This window comes from Lycium barbarum, chromosome 7 (genome assembly GCF_019175385.1).
Source record: "Lycium barbarum isolate Lr01 chromosome 7, ASM1917538v2, whole genome shotgun sequence".
Lineage (NCBI taxonomy): Eukaryota > Viridiplantae > Streptophyta > Magnoliopsida > Solanales > Solanaceae > Lycium > Lycium barbarum.
Genome location: NC_083343.1, coordinates 84309831 through 84328120, shown reverse-complemented (window position 1 = coordinate 84328120; position 18290 = coordinate 84309831). Strand labels below are relative to the sequence as shown.

The 18290-nt window shown below is 40.7% G+C and overlaps 1 protein-coding gene across 1 annotated transcript; it reads right to left on the bottom strand.

The window, feature by feature from the left end:
- Window positions 1–20: 20 nt before the first annotated feature.
- On the bottom strand, window positions 21–17488 carry LOC132601565 (uncharacterized). Its single transcript, XM_060314647.1, has 9 exons — window positions 17302–17488; window positions 17105–17213; window positions 16986–17051; window positions 2512–2794; window positions 2032–2469; window positions 1821–1941; window positions 638–709; window positions 338–396; window positions 21–188 (listed from the first exon to the last, which is right to left on the bottom strand). The coding sequence occupies exons 1-9, from the start codon at window positions 17486–17488 to the stop codon at window positions 21–23; spliced, it is 1503 nt and encodes a 500-aa protein (XP_060170630.1).
- Between the last annotated feature and the right edge of the window lie 802 nt (window positions 17489–18290).

The window sequence follows — 18290 nt, the reverse complement described above, 5'->3', positions numbered from 1 at the left end:
ATGGGAGCAGCTGTGATAATTTAAGCAGCTGTAGGTGAAAAAGGACGTACAGCTTCATTATAACAACTTGGGACTTCACTCAATCTTGGGATCCAGCGTAAATGTGGGAAGATGTTGCTTGCGAGTTCGCCCTTGTGGTTAAATGCCCCATCTTTTGATTTTAGGGTTACATCCGGTACTCCTGATCCCTGGATGAAGAATTATTGACTTGACAAACTGACAATTTGAGATCTAAGATAAAACCTATTTATATATCGGAAAAGGGTAAAATTTTTTTTGCCCTTAACCTATTAGGCGCAAAAATGCCCTTAATGTATCAAGCATGGCTCAAATATGCCTTCCTTTCACATGTTGGATCGAATTTGCCCCTAAAGTATTTTAGGCTTAAAAGTGCCTCTGTATTAATGACATATTTATTAGTCCACATAAAATTTTAACATAATTCAAAAGGACTCGATCCATTACATAAAATTTTAACATAATTCCAAAGGACTCGATCCATTCATGACCTAACCCAACACAAAATTCGTTTTGAATTAACATAATCTAGCGATCAAATTATTTTTTTACTTCATGTTTTAAATTAATTTGTGTTAGTGAAATAATGATTAATAGTATTTGTTTATGCTACAAGTACCTGTGCCTGTGACTTTCCTTGCAATAACTGGAGTGTCTGTCAATTGTTGATTGACAGGAGTAGTAGCAGCATCTGTGAGAATGGTGCTTGTTTTTGAAATGCAGTTGATTTTTTTTTTTAAAGGAAATTAATTGTTAAAGATTTAGTTGCCTTTTGTGAGTAAGGAATTCAAATAACATGAAAATGTTTAATTAGCTATGTCTATCATGATGTAACGTTTACTTTCCTTGAATAAATTATTATCAGTGGTTTGTTGTGTTAAAATAGCTTGGGATTGAGACATGATTGTTGTAGCTATTTGCAAATGATGAAGCTTGAAAATATGTTTTTCACAAGCAAAATATTTTACACCAAATAGGATAAGAACCAATCTGCTAAATTGCAATAGATGCAATGTTGATGGATTTCAGAGATCGAGACTGCTACTCCAAAGCCACAGTTGTGCTCCTTAAGCAGCAACAACAACAACATACTCAGTGTATTCCCACATGGTGGGGTCTGGGGAGGATAGAGTGTACGCAGACATTACCTCTACCTTGGCAGGTAGGAAAGCTATTTCCAATAGATCCCCGCTCAAGAAAATGTGCCAAGACAACAATAATAATAGACAATAATAGCAACATATAATCAGATAAATGACGTTAAAGAAAGAAAGAGAGAAACAAGCTAGCTATGTGAGAGATATAAATAATAAGCGAGTGAACAAAGATAATAAAACTCCTAATGAGGAAAAGAAATTCTCGTGGTCCTCTACTAGCCCTCTACCCTGATACTCGACCTCCACATCCTTCTATCACCGGTCATGTCCTCGGTAAGCTGAAGTAGCGTCATATCTTGCTGAGTCACACCTCCTCACTGGCGCATCAACGCTGCACATGGCCGAACAATCTCAACCTCCCTTCTCGCATATTATCCACCACTGGGGCCACACCCACCTTGTCCCGAATCACTTCATTCCAAATCCTATCTCTGTTGGTATGACCGCACATCCATTTCAGCATTCGCATCTCTGCTACCTTCATTTTCTGGACATGAGCTTTCTTCACTAGCTAGCATTCCGTCCCGTACAACATAGAAAATCTAACCATCACTTTGTAGACATTTCCCTTAAGCATTGGCGTCACCTTCTTATCGCACAACTCCCCCGATGCGAGCTTTCATTTCATCCATCCCGCTCCAATACAATGTCTGACATCGTCATCAATCTCACCATTCCCTTGGATGATCGATCCCAGGTACTTGAAACTTTCTTTCTTCGGGATGACCTGAGACTCCAGCTGCACTTCCTCGTCCTCGTCCTCTACCTGAATCACATCACTGAACTTGCACTCTATGTAATCAGTCTTAGTCCTGCTCAACTTGAAACCTTTTGACTGCAAGGTTTGTCTCTAAACCTCCAGTCTCGCATTAACCCCGCTCAGCGACTCGTCAATAAGGACAATGTCATCTGCAAACAACATGCACCACGACACCTCCCCTTGGATGTGGCGCGTCAGTGCGTCTATCGCCAAAGTAAACAAAAACGGGCTAAGAGCCGATCCCTGATGCAGACCCATCGTGACTGGAAAGTGTTCTGAGTCACCTCCAACCGTCGTCACCCGGGTCTTGGCTCCATCATACATGTCCTTAATCGCTCGAATGTAAGCTACAGGAACACCTCTAGCTTCCAGACATCTCCACAGCACCTCCCTTGGAACTTTGTCGTAACCCTTTTCCAGGTCAACAAACACCATGTGCAAGTCTTTCTTCTTATCCCTATACTTCTCCACCAACCTTCTCATAAGGTGAATGGATTCTGTAGTCGAACGCCCCGGCATGAATCCGAACTGGTTCTCTGAAATAGACACTATCTTCTTTATCCTTGCTTCCACCACTCTCTCCCAAACTTTCATCGTGTGACTCAACAGCTTGATACCCTTATAGTTGTTGCAGTTTTGGATATCCCCCTTGTTCTTGTACAACGGAACCATGGTGCTCCATCTCCACTCTTCAGGCATCTTCAACGTCCTAACAATAACATTCAACAACCGCGTAAGCCACTCCAAGCCTCCCCTGCCCACATTCTTCCAAAATTCTATCGGGATTTCATCTGGCCCGGTCGCTCTTCCCCTACTCATCTTACGTATAACCCCCTCGACCTTTTCAACCTTGATCCGCCTGCAGTACCCAAAACCGCGACGGGTCTCAGAGAACTCCAATTCGCCTAACACAATGTTCCGATCCCCCTCTTCGTTCAAGAGTTTATGAAAGTAGGTCTGCCATCTACATCTAATATGGGCATCCTCGACCAAAACTTCGCCTCCCTCGACTTTAATACACTTCACTTGATCCAAGTGTCACGACCCAAACCAATGAGCCGTGACGAGTGCCCGACCACTACTGAACAAGCACTCCTATACTTGTATCTACTCTCGCTGATTACCCTGGGCCCATACAAAACTCAGAATTAAACCAGATCATATGCCGTAAAGTTAACATAACAAACTTTGCTTTGAACGCTCATAACTCGTGCATCCAAGGAAACAATCATATGTGCCAAGGATAACAATGTAGGCAGATTAGGCCATTACATATGCTATACAACAGCTGACATAGCTACACGATACTCCTACCATATACAACTGTCTACAAACTTCTATGGAATATAACTGTAAGAAATTGTCACGACCCAGCTAGGGGCCGCGACGGGTACCCGGGGCTAGCCACCGAGCACCACTCACTCTATCACTCATCTTGCTCACTTAAGGCCCTTTTATCAACTTCATACACGAATTATAGGAAAAAAATATTTTTGATAGAAATAATAATGCGTTATATACATTTGCCTCTCGGTCATCAAAATAATATATACATATAATAACATCTTGTGAGACCATCTAACCCACACTGCGTATCTACGAGCCTCTACTGACAGACTAAATACATATAGATGGAACAAAACTCCGTCGTGCCCAAAATATGCATATATACCAAAAGGAGAATCACAAGCACCTCCGAACAATGGAGTGCTCTCAATCAGCTGACAACTACTAGGAATCTGGATCAAGCTCACCCCCCTGTCTACCTGTGGGCATGAATACAACGTCCAAAGAAAACGGACGCCAGTACGAATATTGTACTGAGTATGAGAGGCATGAACAATAAAGAAAGACATCAATAATATAATGAGAACATCAATATGAAACATCTGGATCTGAATGACAATCATAAGAGAAGTAATGCTTGCTATCTTACTCATACTCATCATCATATCATATATGCATAATATGTAAGCTGCCCGTCCATATCGGAACGGTGTGATAATCAATAACAATAGCCCGCGTCCAGGCCTCCCGCGTCCGGGGTACCATCTCATGCCACCCACTAGTGGTGTCTGCCCATGCCAAATGGTCATGGTGTATCCGTATAGCCGCCCGCCTTAGTGGTGACTGCCCGACCAACTAGACGCGGTGTAATATTATCATGACATGCTCATATTATTATAGTACATGCGTAAAGCTCAAGATCAACTATACTTTATCGGGGTGACGTAAGGTCGAGATCCCCCGATTTCATTATGGAGCAATTAGTGACATTTTGCCTCACCTTGAAGGAATTAGCACATAAGGTGAGTGTGAGTAATCGATAATATCTTCATCATAGCATATCTCTTATCTTATATAGACATCTATAGATATAGGCTTTTAGCTTTTCAGAATGTATGAACTCATAAAGAGGAAAGGAATTTATACCATAGGATTCATGCCATTGGAAAGAAAGGACTAGCCTCACATACCTTTGTCGTTTAGCTAGGCTATCGTTCACTTGATCTCCTTTGATATCACGTCGCTACCTTTACGAGAGAATTCGAATTAGTATTAGTTAATTGACTTAAGGAATACGTCACTATTTCTAGAGAAAATTGGGCAGAACTTCCTTTATTTATACTACTCTTCCCATCGTCCATATCAACTCCCAACGTTCTAAAAAACATCCACAATATTACAATCAACAACCATCATTTATATATATTCACCACATTCCACCATTTTCCTCCAATTTCTCCACATTTATGGTTATAGCTCGTTATCGCATCTTCTCATATATAATACTCATTTCATGGTCTAAACATCATTTATAACGTATTCATGATCATAGTACATCAACATTCATGATCCCATTTAACTACCATTCAATTGTGACACTATTCACTCATTCAAGACCCATTTTCCATGTCTTTCTACAATTCAAGCATCGTAGTTTTCCAATACCTTAAACAACGTGATAAAGTCATGAAACTTACCTTAGATGATGGTTGAATAAGTCTTGAGTAGTAATGCCTTCTTTGCACCAAAACCCTATTTCACCTTTCTTGGGTTTTCTTGAGGTAGATGACCTTTACTTGCATTTCATACACTTTGTTTCATGGATTTAATGTTGTTGATCTTGATGTTCCTTTGATTCTCTTGGATGAAGTGTTTTGAAGAATATTCTAGAGTGTTCTTGAATTGTGGAGATGAGAAATGAAATAAAATGAGGTTAGGGTCCCTTTTTAATACTCAAAATCTGATTTTTAATGAACAACAGTCGAGGTGTACAGTGGTCGTAAACCACAGTTTACGGACCGTATACTGGTTTACGGTCCGTCCTCCACAGTCGTATTTAAGCATATAAAAAACAGAAGGGTTGGCTGTCATCATGGTGATTTATGATCGAGGTTTACGGGCCGTATTTCGATTTACGGTCCGTATTATGGGTCGTGTTTTACCATTTCAACATTTAACAGAAAGTTGAATTTCTTGGAGTGTTGGAGGACGATCGCACTTTACGGTCCGTAAATCACTTTACGGGCCGTAAATCACGTTACGACCACTGGGCTGAAATAAAATTCCGCAACTTTCTTATTTCCAAAAACTCATAATTAGCCATTCCCTACTTAGTAAAACATCGCACACTCATACCCTTCATTGGTCTATTCATTGTAAGCTCGAGGAAAATTTTTGAGGTGTAACATTCTTCCCCCCTTTTGGAACATTCGTCCTCGAATGTTAAACACTTGGGATTCTACGAAATTTTTTCCAGAGTTTCCTCTGTAATCTGGCGCTACCAACCTGTCACAACAACCCACAATATCACCGCCTCACAGGGCTACATCACAATATCAACACATCTATGGCCACACACGACCAAGAACATAAAAAGTAAGCATACATACCTTATAATCTCGGAGTATCATCACGAACCTCTTCTGGAGATTGGAATAGATGCGGATATTTGGCTTTCATATTCTCCTCCGCTTCCCAAGTCATTTCTTCCCGATTGTTGTTTCGCCACAAGACCTTCACTGAAGCTACTTCTTTGTTTCGAAGTCTTCGCACTTGTTTATCTAAAATGGCAACAAACACTTCTTCATATACTAGTTTCTCCGTCACTTGGACATCATCAACCAGAACTATTCTTGTAGGGTCTCCGATACACTTGCGGAGCATCGATACTTGAAAGACTGGGTGCACTGACTCAAGCTCTGAAGGCAAGTCCAATTCGTAGGCTACACGACCCACCTTGCGGATGATTTTGTAGGGTCCAATGTATCTGGGGCTTAGCTTCCCTTTCTTACCAAATCTCATCACCCCTTTCATTGGCGATACTTTCAAGAATACCCAATCATTGACCAGAAATTCCAGATCTCGCCGACGATTATCTGCATAAGACTTTTGGCGGCTCTGGGCTGTTAGCAATAGATCTCGAATCACCTTAACTTTTTCTACCGCTTGCTGAATCAATTCGGGGCCTATCAATTGTGATCCTCCTGTTTCAAACCATCCAATCGGGGATCTGCATTTCCTTCCATACAAAGCTTCATATGGAGCCATTTGAATACCAGAATGATAGCTATTGTTGTAGGCAAATTCAATAAGAGGTAAATGCTCATCCCAACTACCGCCAAAATCCAACACACATGCTCGTAGCATATCCTCCAAAGTCTGAATAGTGCGTTCGGCTTGTCCATCGGTCTGTGGATGAAATGCAGTGCTAAGCTTAACTTGAGTACCTAGACCCTCTTGAAAAGACTTCCAGAACTTAGCTGTAAATTGGGCTCCTCTATCTGTAATAATGGCTAATGGAATTCCGTGAAGTCACACAATTTCTTTCAAGTACAACCTAGCATAATCTTCCGCGGAATACGTGGTTCTGACTGGAAGAAAGTGAGCTACTTTGGTCAATCTATCCACGGTCACCCATATAGAATCGTATTTGCCTCGGGAGCGAGGTAATACTATAATCAAATCCATATTAATTTCTTCCCATTTACATATAGGAATTTCCATTGCCTGCAATAAGCCCCCTGGCTTCTGATGTTCGGCTTTCACTTGTTGGCAATTTGGACACTGTGCTACAAATCCTTCTATGTCTCGTTTCATGCCATCCCACCAATACAACAATTTGAGATCATGATACATCTTGGTTGCACCTGGATGAATAGAGTACCGAGAATAGTGTGCTTCCTCTAGAATCCGTTGGCGTAATTCTGCTACATCCGGCACACATAGCCTGCCTCGATATCTAAGGACCCCATCTATGGAAACTTCAAATGAAGACTTCTCTTTTTCACAAGAGACATCCCTGTAATGACACATTTGTGGATCTTCATACTGGCGTTCTTTCACTTTTATATTCAAAGATGAAACTGTGGAATCATTAATGCTAATTCCTGCATCACCCGAATCAATTACACGTACTCCAAGGTTTTCTAATCGATGGAGCTCACGAACCATTTCTTTCTTTTCTGAAGGAACTCCACATAAACTGCCCATGGATCGGCGGCTAAGCGCATCAGCTACCACATTTTCTTTTCCGGGGTGGTACAAAATATTCACATCGTAATCCTTCAGTAATTCTAACCGCCGCCTCTGTCGCAGATTTAACTCCTTCTGCTTGAAAATATATTGGAGACTTTTGTGATCTGTATAAATATCAACATGCACCCCATACAAATAATGTCTCCACATTTTCAAGGCATGGATGACCGCAGCTAATTCGAGATCATGAGTTGGATAATTCTGTTCATGTTTCCGCAACTGTCTCGAAGCATATGCAATAACCTTCCCATGTTGCATTAATACACATCCTAGTCCCACACCGGAGGCATCACAATACACGACATAGCCATCCGGCCCTTCGGGAAGTGTTAACACTGGAGCTGAAGTCAATATGTCTTTCAACTCTTGAAAACTACGCTCGCAAGCGTCATTCCACTGAAATTTTGCCGACTTCTGGGTTAGCTTCGTCAATGGAGCTGAAATAGATGAAAAGCCCTCTACGAATCTTCTATAATAGCCTGCTAAACCCAGAAAACTACGGACTTCCGTAGGTGTCGTAGGCCTTGGCCAAGTCTTCACAGCTTCAATTTTCTGAGTGTCAACTTGGACGCCATCACCTGAAATAACATGGCCCAGAAATGTCACAGAATTCAGCCAAAACTGGCACTTTGAAAATTTCGCATATAATTCCCGAGCTCGAAGAATGCCAAGAACAATTCTCAAATAATCTGCATGCTCCGATTTTGTGCGAGAATATACCAGAATATCATCAATAAACAATATCACAAACAAGTCCAAGAGTGGCCTGAACACATTGTTCATTAGATTCATGAACACTGCCGGAGCGTTAGTCAACCCAAACGACATCACTCGGAATTCATAGTGGCCATATCTTGTCCTGAAAGCTGTTTTGGGAATGTCCGCTTCTCTAACTCTCACCTGATGATAACCCGATCACAAATCTATTTTAGAAAACCATTTGGCACCTTGCAATTGATCAAATAAGTGATCAATCCTTGGAAGAGGATATTTGTTCTTCACTGTCACCTTGTTCAACTGCTTGTAATCGATACACATTCATAGAGAACCGTCTTTCTTCCTTACGAACAATACCGGTGCTCCCCACGGTGATGAACTAGGCCTAATAAAACCCTTCTCGAGTAAGTCTTTCAACTGCGCCTTTAGCTCTTTCAATTCTACCGGAGCCATTCGAAAAGGAGGAGCAGAAATAGGCTAGGTGTCCGGCAACACATCGATGGAAAAATATATCTCTCTTTCTGGAGGAAGTCCTGGAAGTTCGTCTGGAAACACATCTGGGAATTCATTCACTACCGGAACTGATTGAAAAGTTGGTGGCTCCGCCTCGGTATCATGAACTCGAACTAGATGGTAAATGTAGCCCTTGGCTATCATCTTCCTTGCCTTAAGGTAGGAAATGAACCTACCTTTTAGAGAAGCTGTATTACCCTTCCACTCAAGCACGGGCTCTCCCGGGAATTGAAATCGAACCATCTTCGTCCGGCAATCGACATTGGCATAGCATGAGGCCAACCAATCCATACCCATAATTACGTCAAAATCAAGCATTTCCAGCTCAATCAAATCATCTTTTGTTCGGCGATCACATATGACAACTACACAATTTTTGTACACTTTCCTCACTATTACCGGATCATCAACCGGAGTGACCTCAAAAGGTCTAATTGGCTCGGGTTTCACCCCAATACAGTCAGCAACATACGGAGTAACATAAGATAAGGTAGAACCCGGATCGATCAGAGCATATACATCACGGGAAAATATAGTTAATGTACCTGTGACGACATCTGGGGAAGACTCAAGATCCTGTCACCCGGCTAAAGCATATACGTGGGGCTGAACAACACCTGAAGTAGATGCTCCCCCTCTGCCCCTGCCTCTACCTGCTATAGTTTGAGAAGTCTGTGCTGTCGGGCGTACTGAGGAAGACCCAGCTGCTGATCCTGTAGGCTGAGTCCCAACTCTACCTCTTGCTGAAGGGTAATCTCTCATCATATGACCAACCTGCCCGCAGGCATAGCAAGCATCCGAACCCTGACGACACTGTCCGTAATGTAGTCTACCGCACTGGCTGCACCGCGACACTGAGGGTCTCCTCTGACTAAAGTCTCCCCTAAACTGAGAATCTGAGGCCCTCGAACTCTGGCCCTGTCCTGACTGAAAAGAAAGATCAAACCTCCTGTCTGAGAATCTAGGAGGCGCACTAGTCGCTGACTGACCTGAATTCCTAGATTGCATCTGTCTCGGTCCCCCTCTATACTCACCGCTGGCTCCCACAGATCTAGCCCTCTTACCTTGTCTTCTGTCACTATCACGATCACTTCTTTGCGGCTGTTGTCGTTCCTCAAGATTCTGAGCATGGGTCTGTATTCGGGAAATATCCATCCCGTCTTGCAAAGAGGCCGTCAGACAATCTCTAAACAAGTGTGGCCCCAAACCACTCACAAATCTATGGACTCGGTCTCCCATGTCGGCCACCATAATTGGGGCATATCTAGCCAACGAATTGAATTGCATACTATACTCTCGGGCACTTATGCTTCCTTGCTTTAGATTCAAGAACCTGTCCGCTCTAGCTCGACGGACCTCGGGTGGCAAATAATGACGAATAAAGGCATCCACAAATTCTTTCCAAACCGGAGGAGGCGCGTTCTCTCCCCTTGATGCTACCCAGTTGTTGTACCATAATACCGCCACATCGCGGAGTCTATAAGAGGCCAACTCCACGGATTCGGTCTCAGAGGCATGAATAATCTTTAAGGTCCTCAACATTTCATCAATAAAGTTTTGCGGATCTTCGTCCAGCTTCGACCCAAAGAACTCCGGAGGATTTAAGGTCATAAAATCACGAGCTCTCGTGCTAGCTGAACGATCACTCGGGCCCGCATTCTGTCGTTGTGCCTGGGCGGCAACCAATTGGGTCAATAAATGTATGGCTCAGTCACATGTTGACCCGAAGCACCCGCTGGAGGAATCGGAGCCGAGGCTCCTCCTTGCTATTCTACATTGGGCGGGGCCTCATTTTGTGATTCGCCCTCTTCTACATTCGTCAGAGGCTCTCTTTCCGCCCGTCATTTTGTCGTAGCTTTGCCCTTCTGGGCAGCTGTAGCTTTTCCCTTTGGCGGCATTCTGAAATCATAACACACTTTTAGAAAGAATGGAATCTTATACGTGGCTCTATCGCACGATCTCATAGAAGAAAGATGGTCATTTTCCTAAATGCCCTGTAGTCTCTTGTTTATTGATGTGGCGCGCTACACACCATAAACAAGCCTCTACTAGACACGACTCGTAGACACTTCTTAGGACGAACTGCTCTGATACCACTTTTGTCACGACCCAGCTAGGGGCCGCGATGGGTACCCGGGGCTAGCCACCGAGCACCACTCACTCTATCACTCATCTTGCTCACTTAAGGCCCTTTTATCAACTTCATACACGAATTATAGGAAAAACAGATTTTTGATAGAAATAATAATGCTTTATATACATTTGCCTCTCGGTCATCAAAATAATATATACATATAATAACATCTTGTGAGACCATCTAACCCACACTGCGTATCTACGAGCCTCTACTGACAAACTAAATACATATAGACGGAACAAGACTCCGTCGTGCCCAAAATATGCATATATACCAAAAGGAGAATCACAAGCACCTCCGAACAATGGAGTGCTCTCAATCAGCTGACAGCTACTAGGAATCTGGATCAAGCTCACCCCCCTGTCTACCTGTGGGCATGAATACAGCGTCCAAAGAAAACGGACGTCAGTACGAATATTGTACTGAGTATGAGAGGCACGAACAATAAAGAAAAACATCAATAATATAATGAGAACATCAATATGAAACATCTGGATCTGAATGACAATCATAAGAGAAGTAATGCATGTTGTCTTACTCATACTCATCATCATATCATATATGCATAATATGTAAGCTGCCCGTCCATATCGGAACGGTGTGATAATCAATAACAATAGCCCGCGTCCAGGCCTCCCGCGTCCGGGGTACCATCTCATGCCACCCACTAGTGGTGTCTGCCCATACCAAATGGTCATGGTGTATCCGTATAGCTGCCCGCCTGAGCGGTGACTGCCCGGCCAACTAGGCGCAATATTACAATCAACAACCATTATTTATATATATTCACACATTCCACCATTTTCCTCCAATTTCTCCACATTTATGGTTATAGCTCGTTATCGCATCTTCTCATATATAATACTCATTTCATGGTCTAAACATCATTTACAACGTATTCGTGATCATAGTACATCAACATTCATGATCCCATTTAACTACCATTCAATTGTGACACTATTCACTCATTCAAGACCCATTTTCCATGTCTTTCTACAATTCAAGCATCTTAGTTTTCCAATACCTTAAACAACGTGATAAAGTCATGAAACTTACCTTAGATGATGGTTGAATAAGTCTTGAGTAGTAATGCCTTCTTTGCACCAAAACCCTACTTCACCTTTCTTGGGTTTTCTTGAGGTAGATGACCTTTACTTGCTTTCATACACTTTGTTTCATGGATTTAATGTTGTTGATATTGATGTTCCTTTGATTCTCTTGGATGAAGTGTTTTGAAGAATATTCTAGAGTGTTCTTGAATTGTGGAGATGAGAAATGAAATAAAATGAGGTTAGGGTCCCTTTTTAATACTCAAAATTTGATTTTTAATGAACAACAATCGGGGTGTACAGTGGTCGTAAACCACAGTTTACGGACCATATACTGGTTTACGGTCCGTCCTCCACAGTCGTATTTAAGCATATAAAATACAGAAGGGTTGGCTGTCATCATGGTGATTTACGATCGAGGTTTAGGGGTCGTATTTCGATTTACGGTCCGTATTATGGGTCGTGTTTTACCATTTCAACATTTAACAGAAAGTTGAATTTCTTGGAGTGTTGGAGGACGATCGCACTTTACGGTCGGTAAATCACTTTACGGGCCGTAAATCACTTTATGACCACTGGGCTGAAATAAAATTCCGCAACTTTCGTATTTCCAAAAACTCGTAATTAGCCATTCCCTACTTAGTAAAACATCGCACACTCATACCCTTCATTGGTATGTTCATTGTAGGCTCGCGGAAAATTTCCGAGGTGTAACAGAAAGACAGGACAAGGCCCCTGTCATACCCATACACCTACATATCAAAATAGCATACCAAAAAGGACTGCAGCTCCGGACCAGTGGAACACACTGTCTGCAGCTGACAGGAGGTCCTATTGGTCTGGATCGTCTGGCTGGCTACCTGATCCTGCGGGCATGAGCACAACGTCCACGAGAAAGGATGTCAGTACGAATAGTGTACTGAGTATATAAGGCATGAATAACAACATAATAGGATTATGGAACATAACATGAGACAAAGGGATAACTTGTACATCTGATTGCCTCTTAAGGCGGATGTCATGCATGCTAACTTTAACTTCTTTTAAACAACATTGTAAATACATAAAAGTAAACTTCCTGACCATATAGGTACGGTGTTATGCTGCCTGGCCATTTAGGCACGGTGTTATCATCAATAGCCCGCGTCTGGGGCGTAAGCTGCCCACTGCAGTGGTGTGTCTGCCCGGCCGCCTATTGGGCGGCGCGGTGTTATTAAAATACATACATATTTATAAAGCATGCATGAGAGCCCAAGCGAAAGCTACAACTCTATCAGAGTGACGTAAGGTCAGTAACCTCCGATTCATTTTATGGAATCATCGCTATATCTCACCTCGAAGGAACAATTCATAAGGTGAGACTAACAACAATGAGCAATTCAAGAAAATCATGAAATAAACTCGATAATCTCATAATAGCATTAAAATCATAGCTTTGGAATTTGTAGAAATAAAATCATCATCATCATGTTCGTCATAGAAAACATTTCATCTTTAGTATCATAAGAAACTTTTAAGAATCATGAACTTCTAACTTTTGGAAGTAAGAAGGTGATGGAAACATATATGGAATCATAACATAGGAATCATGCCTTTTGAAATAAAGGGACTAGCCTTAACATACCTTTTGATCTCCTTAGCGATTCAACGTTTATCCTTCCAAGCTCATAAATCTACATTTAAACCATTCGTACTATGGTTAGGCTCAATGTCATATACTCATCCTAAGTCTTGGATTTAATTCCATTTAAAGTCTGCCAAAATTCGGACAGTATATCCCCTGTTTATATGCCTAGCTCGAAGTCATAATTCAACAACCAACAACAACAACAATACCAGCATCAATAACATCCTTACCAACACCATTATGTTCCACAAAACATCCTACATGATGTTTTCCAACTTTCTCAACTAACCAACTTATTATAAGACTGTTTAATAATTTTACCTCCGTAATTAAATCGAAATTAGTATTAATAAGGAGAGATTCATACCTTACTCCCTCTAGTATTGCAATATCTTCACTTTCCACCTTGAACTTGAGACAGAACTCGTCGCTATACGATTTTATAATCGCAACTATAAGCTGTCTGGACCAAAATCCAGGGATTATACTCGATTTACGTTAAAATTTGGTGAGTGGAAATTGGTGGAAGTTTCCAGAGGTTTGTGGTGGCTTAGAGGATATTTTGGATGAGAAATAAGGGGGTAACCCCTTTTTATAACGTATGAGGCTCGGGTTGCACCGACCTAAAAATTGCTCAGTGCGTTCGCGTCCCCTAGTGGCGCGTTCGCTGTGAGTTGGCCCTCGGTCCTCTGTACGTTCGCGCAGACCATTTTCCTGGCCTGCCAACCTGACCTGTAACGCCCATATCTCCTTACTTTGCCGTATCGATGAACGGTTTCTTGCGTTGGAAAGTAGACTTCGTGAACTTCACTTTAGGCTTTTGCTTTGCCTCAAAACTCCTCGTATCCTAAAAGATATTCTTCCTCCAAGTTGGGCCAAAATTGCCCTTCACATTTTCTCCAAAGTTCCAACAAACTTAATTCCCTTGGTTCACTTGCCCTTTGATCCTTCCATAACTTATTGATACGCTCAAATTACACCTATTAATGGTATAACGCGGACGTTGTCAAATATAGTAACCCAACAAGGTTGGGGTCGAATCCCACAGGGAATATGGTGTGAAAAGGTTACTAAAGTCGTAGGATGCTAAGCTTAGGTCTAATGTCTTAATCCGATGGTTTTGGTAATAGTTGGTTTTTCTATGACTAATTGCTATCTACTTGCTTTGGTGGAAATTTATGGTAAAAGAAACTAAGGTTGTGTCCTTGTTAGATAGGGTGTATGATCATGGGTATTGATCATTATATGAATGTACTTAATCTCTATATGAATCTCTACTATTTCCCAATAAATAAAGATTATCTCTTTCTATGATTTTCCCAAATATAAGAAAGTAACTATGAAGAACGATTAATCATGCCAAGTAAATTCTTCTTATTCCTAAGTGAATTTATTAAACAAAGTTTAGAACTTTGAGTTCTTGTTATTTATTCTTACCAACCCTAATTATTTTTCCAAATAAATCAAGGTTTATGGCTTTAATCAATGTTTGCAACCATTAATTATGAATGAAGAATGAAGAATAAATAAACCCTAATAATCCATTATGTGTATATCAATCACAACCCAATCACACAACACCCATCATTGGGTTCACAACCCTAGTAAGGGAATTTAGCTACTCATGACAAAGAACAAGAAATAAGAAATTGAAGAATTCATAATTGCTTACTTTGGAAGAAAAGAGGAATTGATAATACTTGAATTGATGTTTGAATCTTCAAAAACTAGAGAGTATTTAATGTTCTAAGCCAAGAGTCAAAATATAATAACTGATAACTATTAAACCCTACAATGACTATTTATAGGTTCTGAAAACGTGGAAGTTGCAGATTTGCACTTTGGTCCCCGTCGATACGAAATACAGTCCGTAAAGTGAAATACGGACTGTAAACCAGTTTACGACCAGGTCTTCCTTCCAGTTTTGAGCAACTTCAATCTCTTGAGATACGGATCGTAAATTGGTTTACGGTCCGTAAACTGCCCAGTCGTCTTTCAACTTCCAAAACTTCGACTTTCTGCCAGATGCTCGAATAGTTAAATACGCTTTGAAATACGCACCGTAAAGTGGAATACGGTCCGTAAAAGTTATTCGTAAATCACCATTTCCTCAGCGTGCCTTTCTGGTTCTTCTTATTCTTTAATACGCCCATGGAATACGGCCCGTGTTTAAGAATACGGTCCGTAAACCGAGTTTACGACCACTTCTGTACTTTCAACTGTTTTTCATTCCGAATCTGTTCCGTTACCTGAAAAATACTAAAAACCACGTAAAATCACATGGACTTGCTTAAAAACAAGTAAAACTTATAGCAGAAAAGCATCGATTGTGGCGTAAAATCACGCCACATCACTTATTATATGAACTTAAACCCTCATAATCATAAGATAAACACGTATAATCTCATATGCCTCCTGAAAGGTCGCTCGAATTTCAACATACAAAACCACGAGGTGTAACACTAGGTCCCGAGCCTTCCTCTCCCTTGCTTAAGCCACTACTCCAATTTCATAAATGTGATAAATCAAATAATAGTGTTTGATAACGTACGTGTTGTAAAATAATAAAAAAGAGGAAGAGATAGAAAACATATTTGCATGCTAGTTTGTTCCTTTGTCGCTTTTTAATCGGGTCATATTTGATTGGGTGTAAAATATGAATTTGTTTAGAGTGTATAATATGAATTTGGTTAGACGAATTTGATGATTAATATGTCTATTATTAAAAAAAGATGGGGCTTTAATGACAGGACATGTCAACTAGGAGAGAAGGAGGCTTTTGAGGGTGTTTAGGTACTTTTTGAGGAAAATAGTGATTCTTGAATACTTTATTATCCTAAATGAAGCAAAAGTGATTTTTGTAGGAAATTCCTTAAATTTGGGTGATTATCCAAGGAATCAACTCATGATTCCTATTCTCAATAATATGTAATATGATTGGGATAAGGGACCCTCCTATTTACTCAACACCAACATAAATTAATTTAAAACGGGAGGTAAAAAATTACTCTATCCAAGGAATCAACTCAAGATTCTTATTCTCAATAATATGTAATATGATTGGGATAAGGGAGCTTCCTATTTACTCAACACCAACATAAATTAATTTAAAACGGGAGGTAATTTTTTTTTTTTAAAACAAAACCACCTAAAATGGTGGGAATTTATTGCTGAAAAATATTTACAGAAGAAAAGCCAAATATTTACAGAAGAATTGCAAAGAAAATAAACTATCTAGAAAGCTGAAAACTAGCTATGATCACCACATTAACATTACTAGAGCCTTCATCATACTAAAGCAAACCAGGGACCTTGATTTGTATCCATCTTTCACACTCTCAAGTCTCACAAGTGGAATGGATCAAATCTCTTGAATTTAACTTCAGGTCAGCCTTGATGAAGTAGAGTTCAGTTCCAATCTTATAGATGCATGATCTTAGCTAGCATAGATTCTGAGCTTAGTCACAGAAGCTGTTGATGATCCTCCTGCTTATTACTTGCTGCATCTGATTCCACATTGATGAATTCCCAACTAGTAATAACAGTGTTTTGTGGTAGAATGAACCAAGGTTTTATACCACACACCACAAAACAAAGTTATTTCTGGTTACATCTCCTTCCCTGCCTTCATTGATGTTCTGAGATGCTGTTGTCCTGATTGCTGTAGGAAGCCTGTTTTGTTGTTGATCTAACTCTGAAGTTTGGAAGTTGGCTTTTATCCATGTTGATCAATCTTTTTGGATGAGTTGGAATATCTTGAAACTGATTGTATCGAATTGTACTTGCAAAATCAAAAACCAGGTTAGTAAAATAATCTGCCACACTGTTTCCTTCTCTGAACACATGCACCACTGAAATATCTTTGTCCTTCCTCCATCTTTGTATACTCATCACTGGCAGAGCAATGTTCCATGGCACCTCCCAAATACCATCCAATACCTTTTGCATTGTAAGGGAATCTGTTTCCATTATAACAGGCAATAACTCATGTAGAACACAGTACTAGATTCCCTCTTTAATGGCCATAGCTTCAACAACTAGATTAGTAGTCTCAGTTAATATCCTTGCCTTAGCATATATAAACTCTCCTGAACTATCTCTAATACAAAAGGCTGCTGAACTTGGTCCTGGATTCCCTTTAGAAGCACCATCAGTGTTGCATTTAAAGAATCCTCTATCTGGGAAAGTCCACTTCACCTATTTATATATTAATGGCAGCCTGCAGTTCTCTAGTAATTCAACTATCCTAGGTCAGCATATTGGCATGTTCTGTAGCAAAGGATATCTCTTCCTTGTTAACATATATATGTTCCTGTTGATCTCATGTATGACCTTGTTCTGAGAAACAGCGTCTTCATGCCTTCTAGTATTCCTGCTCTTCCAAATTTGCCATAAAACCAAAGCAGGAATTTCTTGATATAAAGGCTTCAATCTTGCAGCAGTTTGAAAGTTCCACCAGCACAAGACTGTTTGCTTAACCTGTAGGAAAGGGCCCAAGACACCTGCTGCAGTTGAAAAATAATGCCATATTGTAGTTGCAAAAGGACCTGTAATGAAAATATGACCCATGGTTTCCTGCTGATTATGACAACACCAACATCTTGAGACTATGCTGATTCTCATTCTCATCAACACTTCATTTATAGGTAACTTCCAATACCAAACTCTCCATAGAAAAAAGGAGATTTTGTATGGCAAGCCTTTGATCCAGAATTTGTCACAAACAGTTGATATCTGCTTTCTTTTTTTCAACTCGTCCTATGCACTTTTA

Coding starts and splice junctions, on each gene's coding strand:
- LOC132601565 (XM_060314647.1), bottom strand. CDS start 17,488: ATGGAAACAGATTCCCTTACAATGCAAAAGGTATTGGATGGTATTTGG. Junction 17,214..17,301: donor CCTGGTTTTTGATTTTGCAA/GTACAATTCGAT, acceptor TCCAAACTTCAG/AGTTAGATCAACAACAAAAC. Junction 17,052..17,104: donor AGAAATAACTTTGTTTTGTG/GTGTGTGGTATA, acceptor TGTTATTACTAG/TTGGGAATTCATCAATGTGG.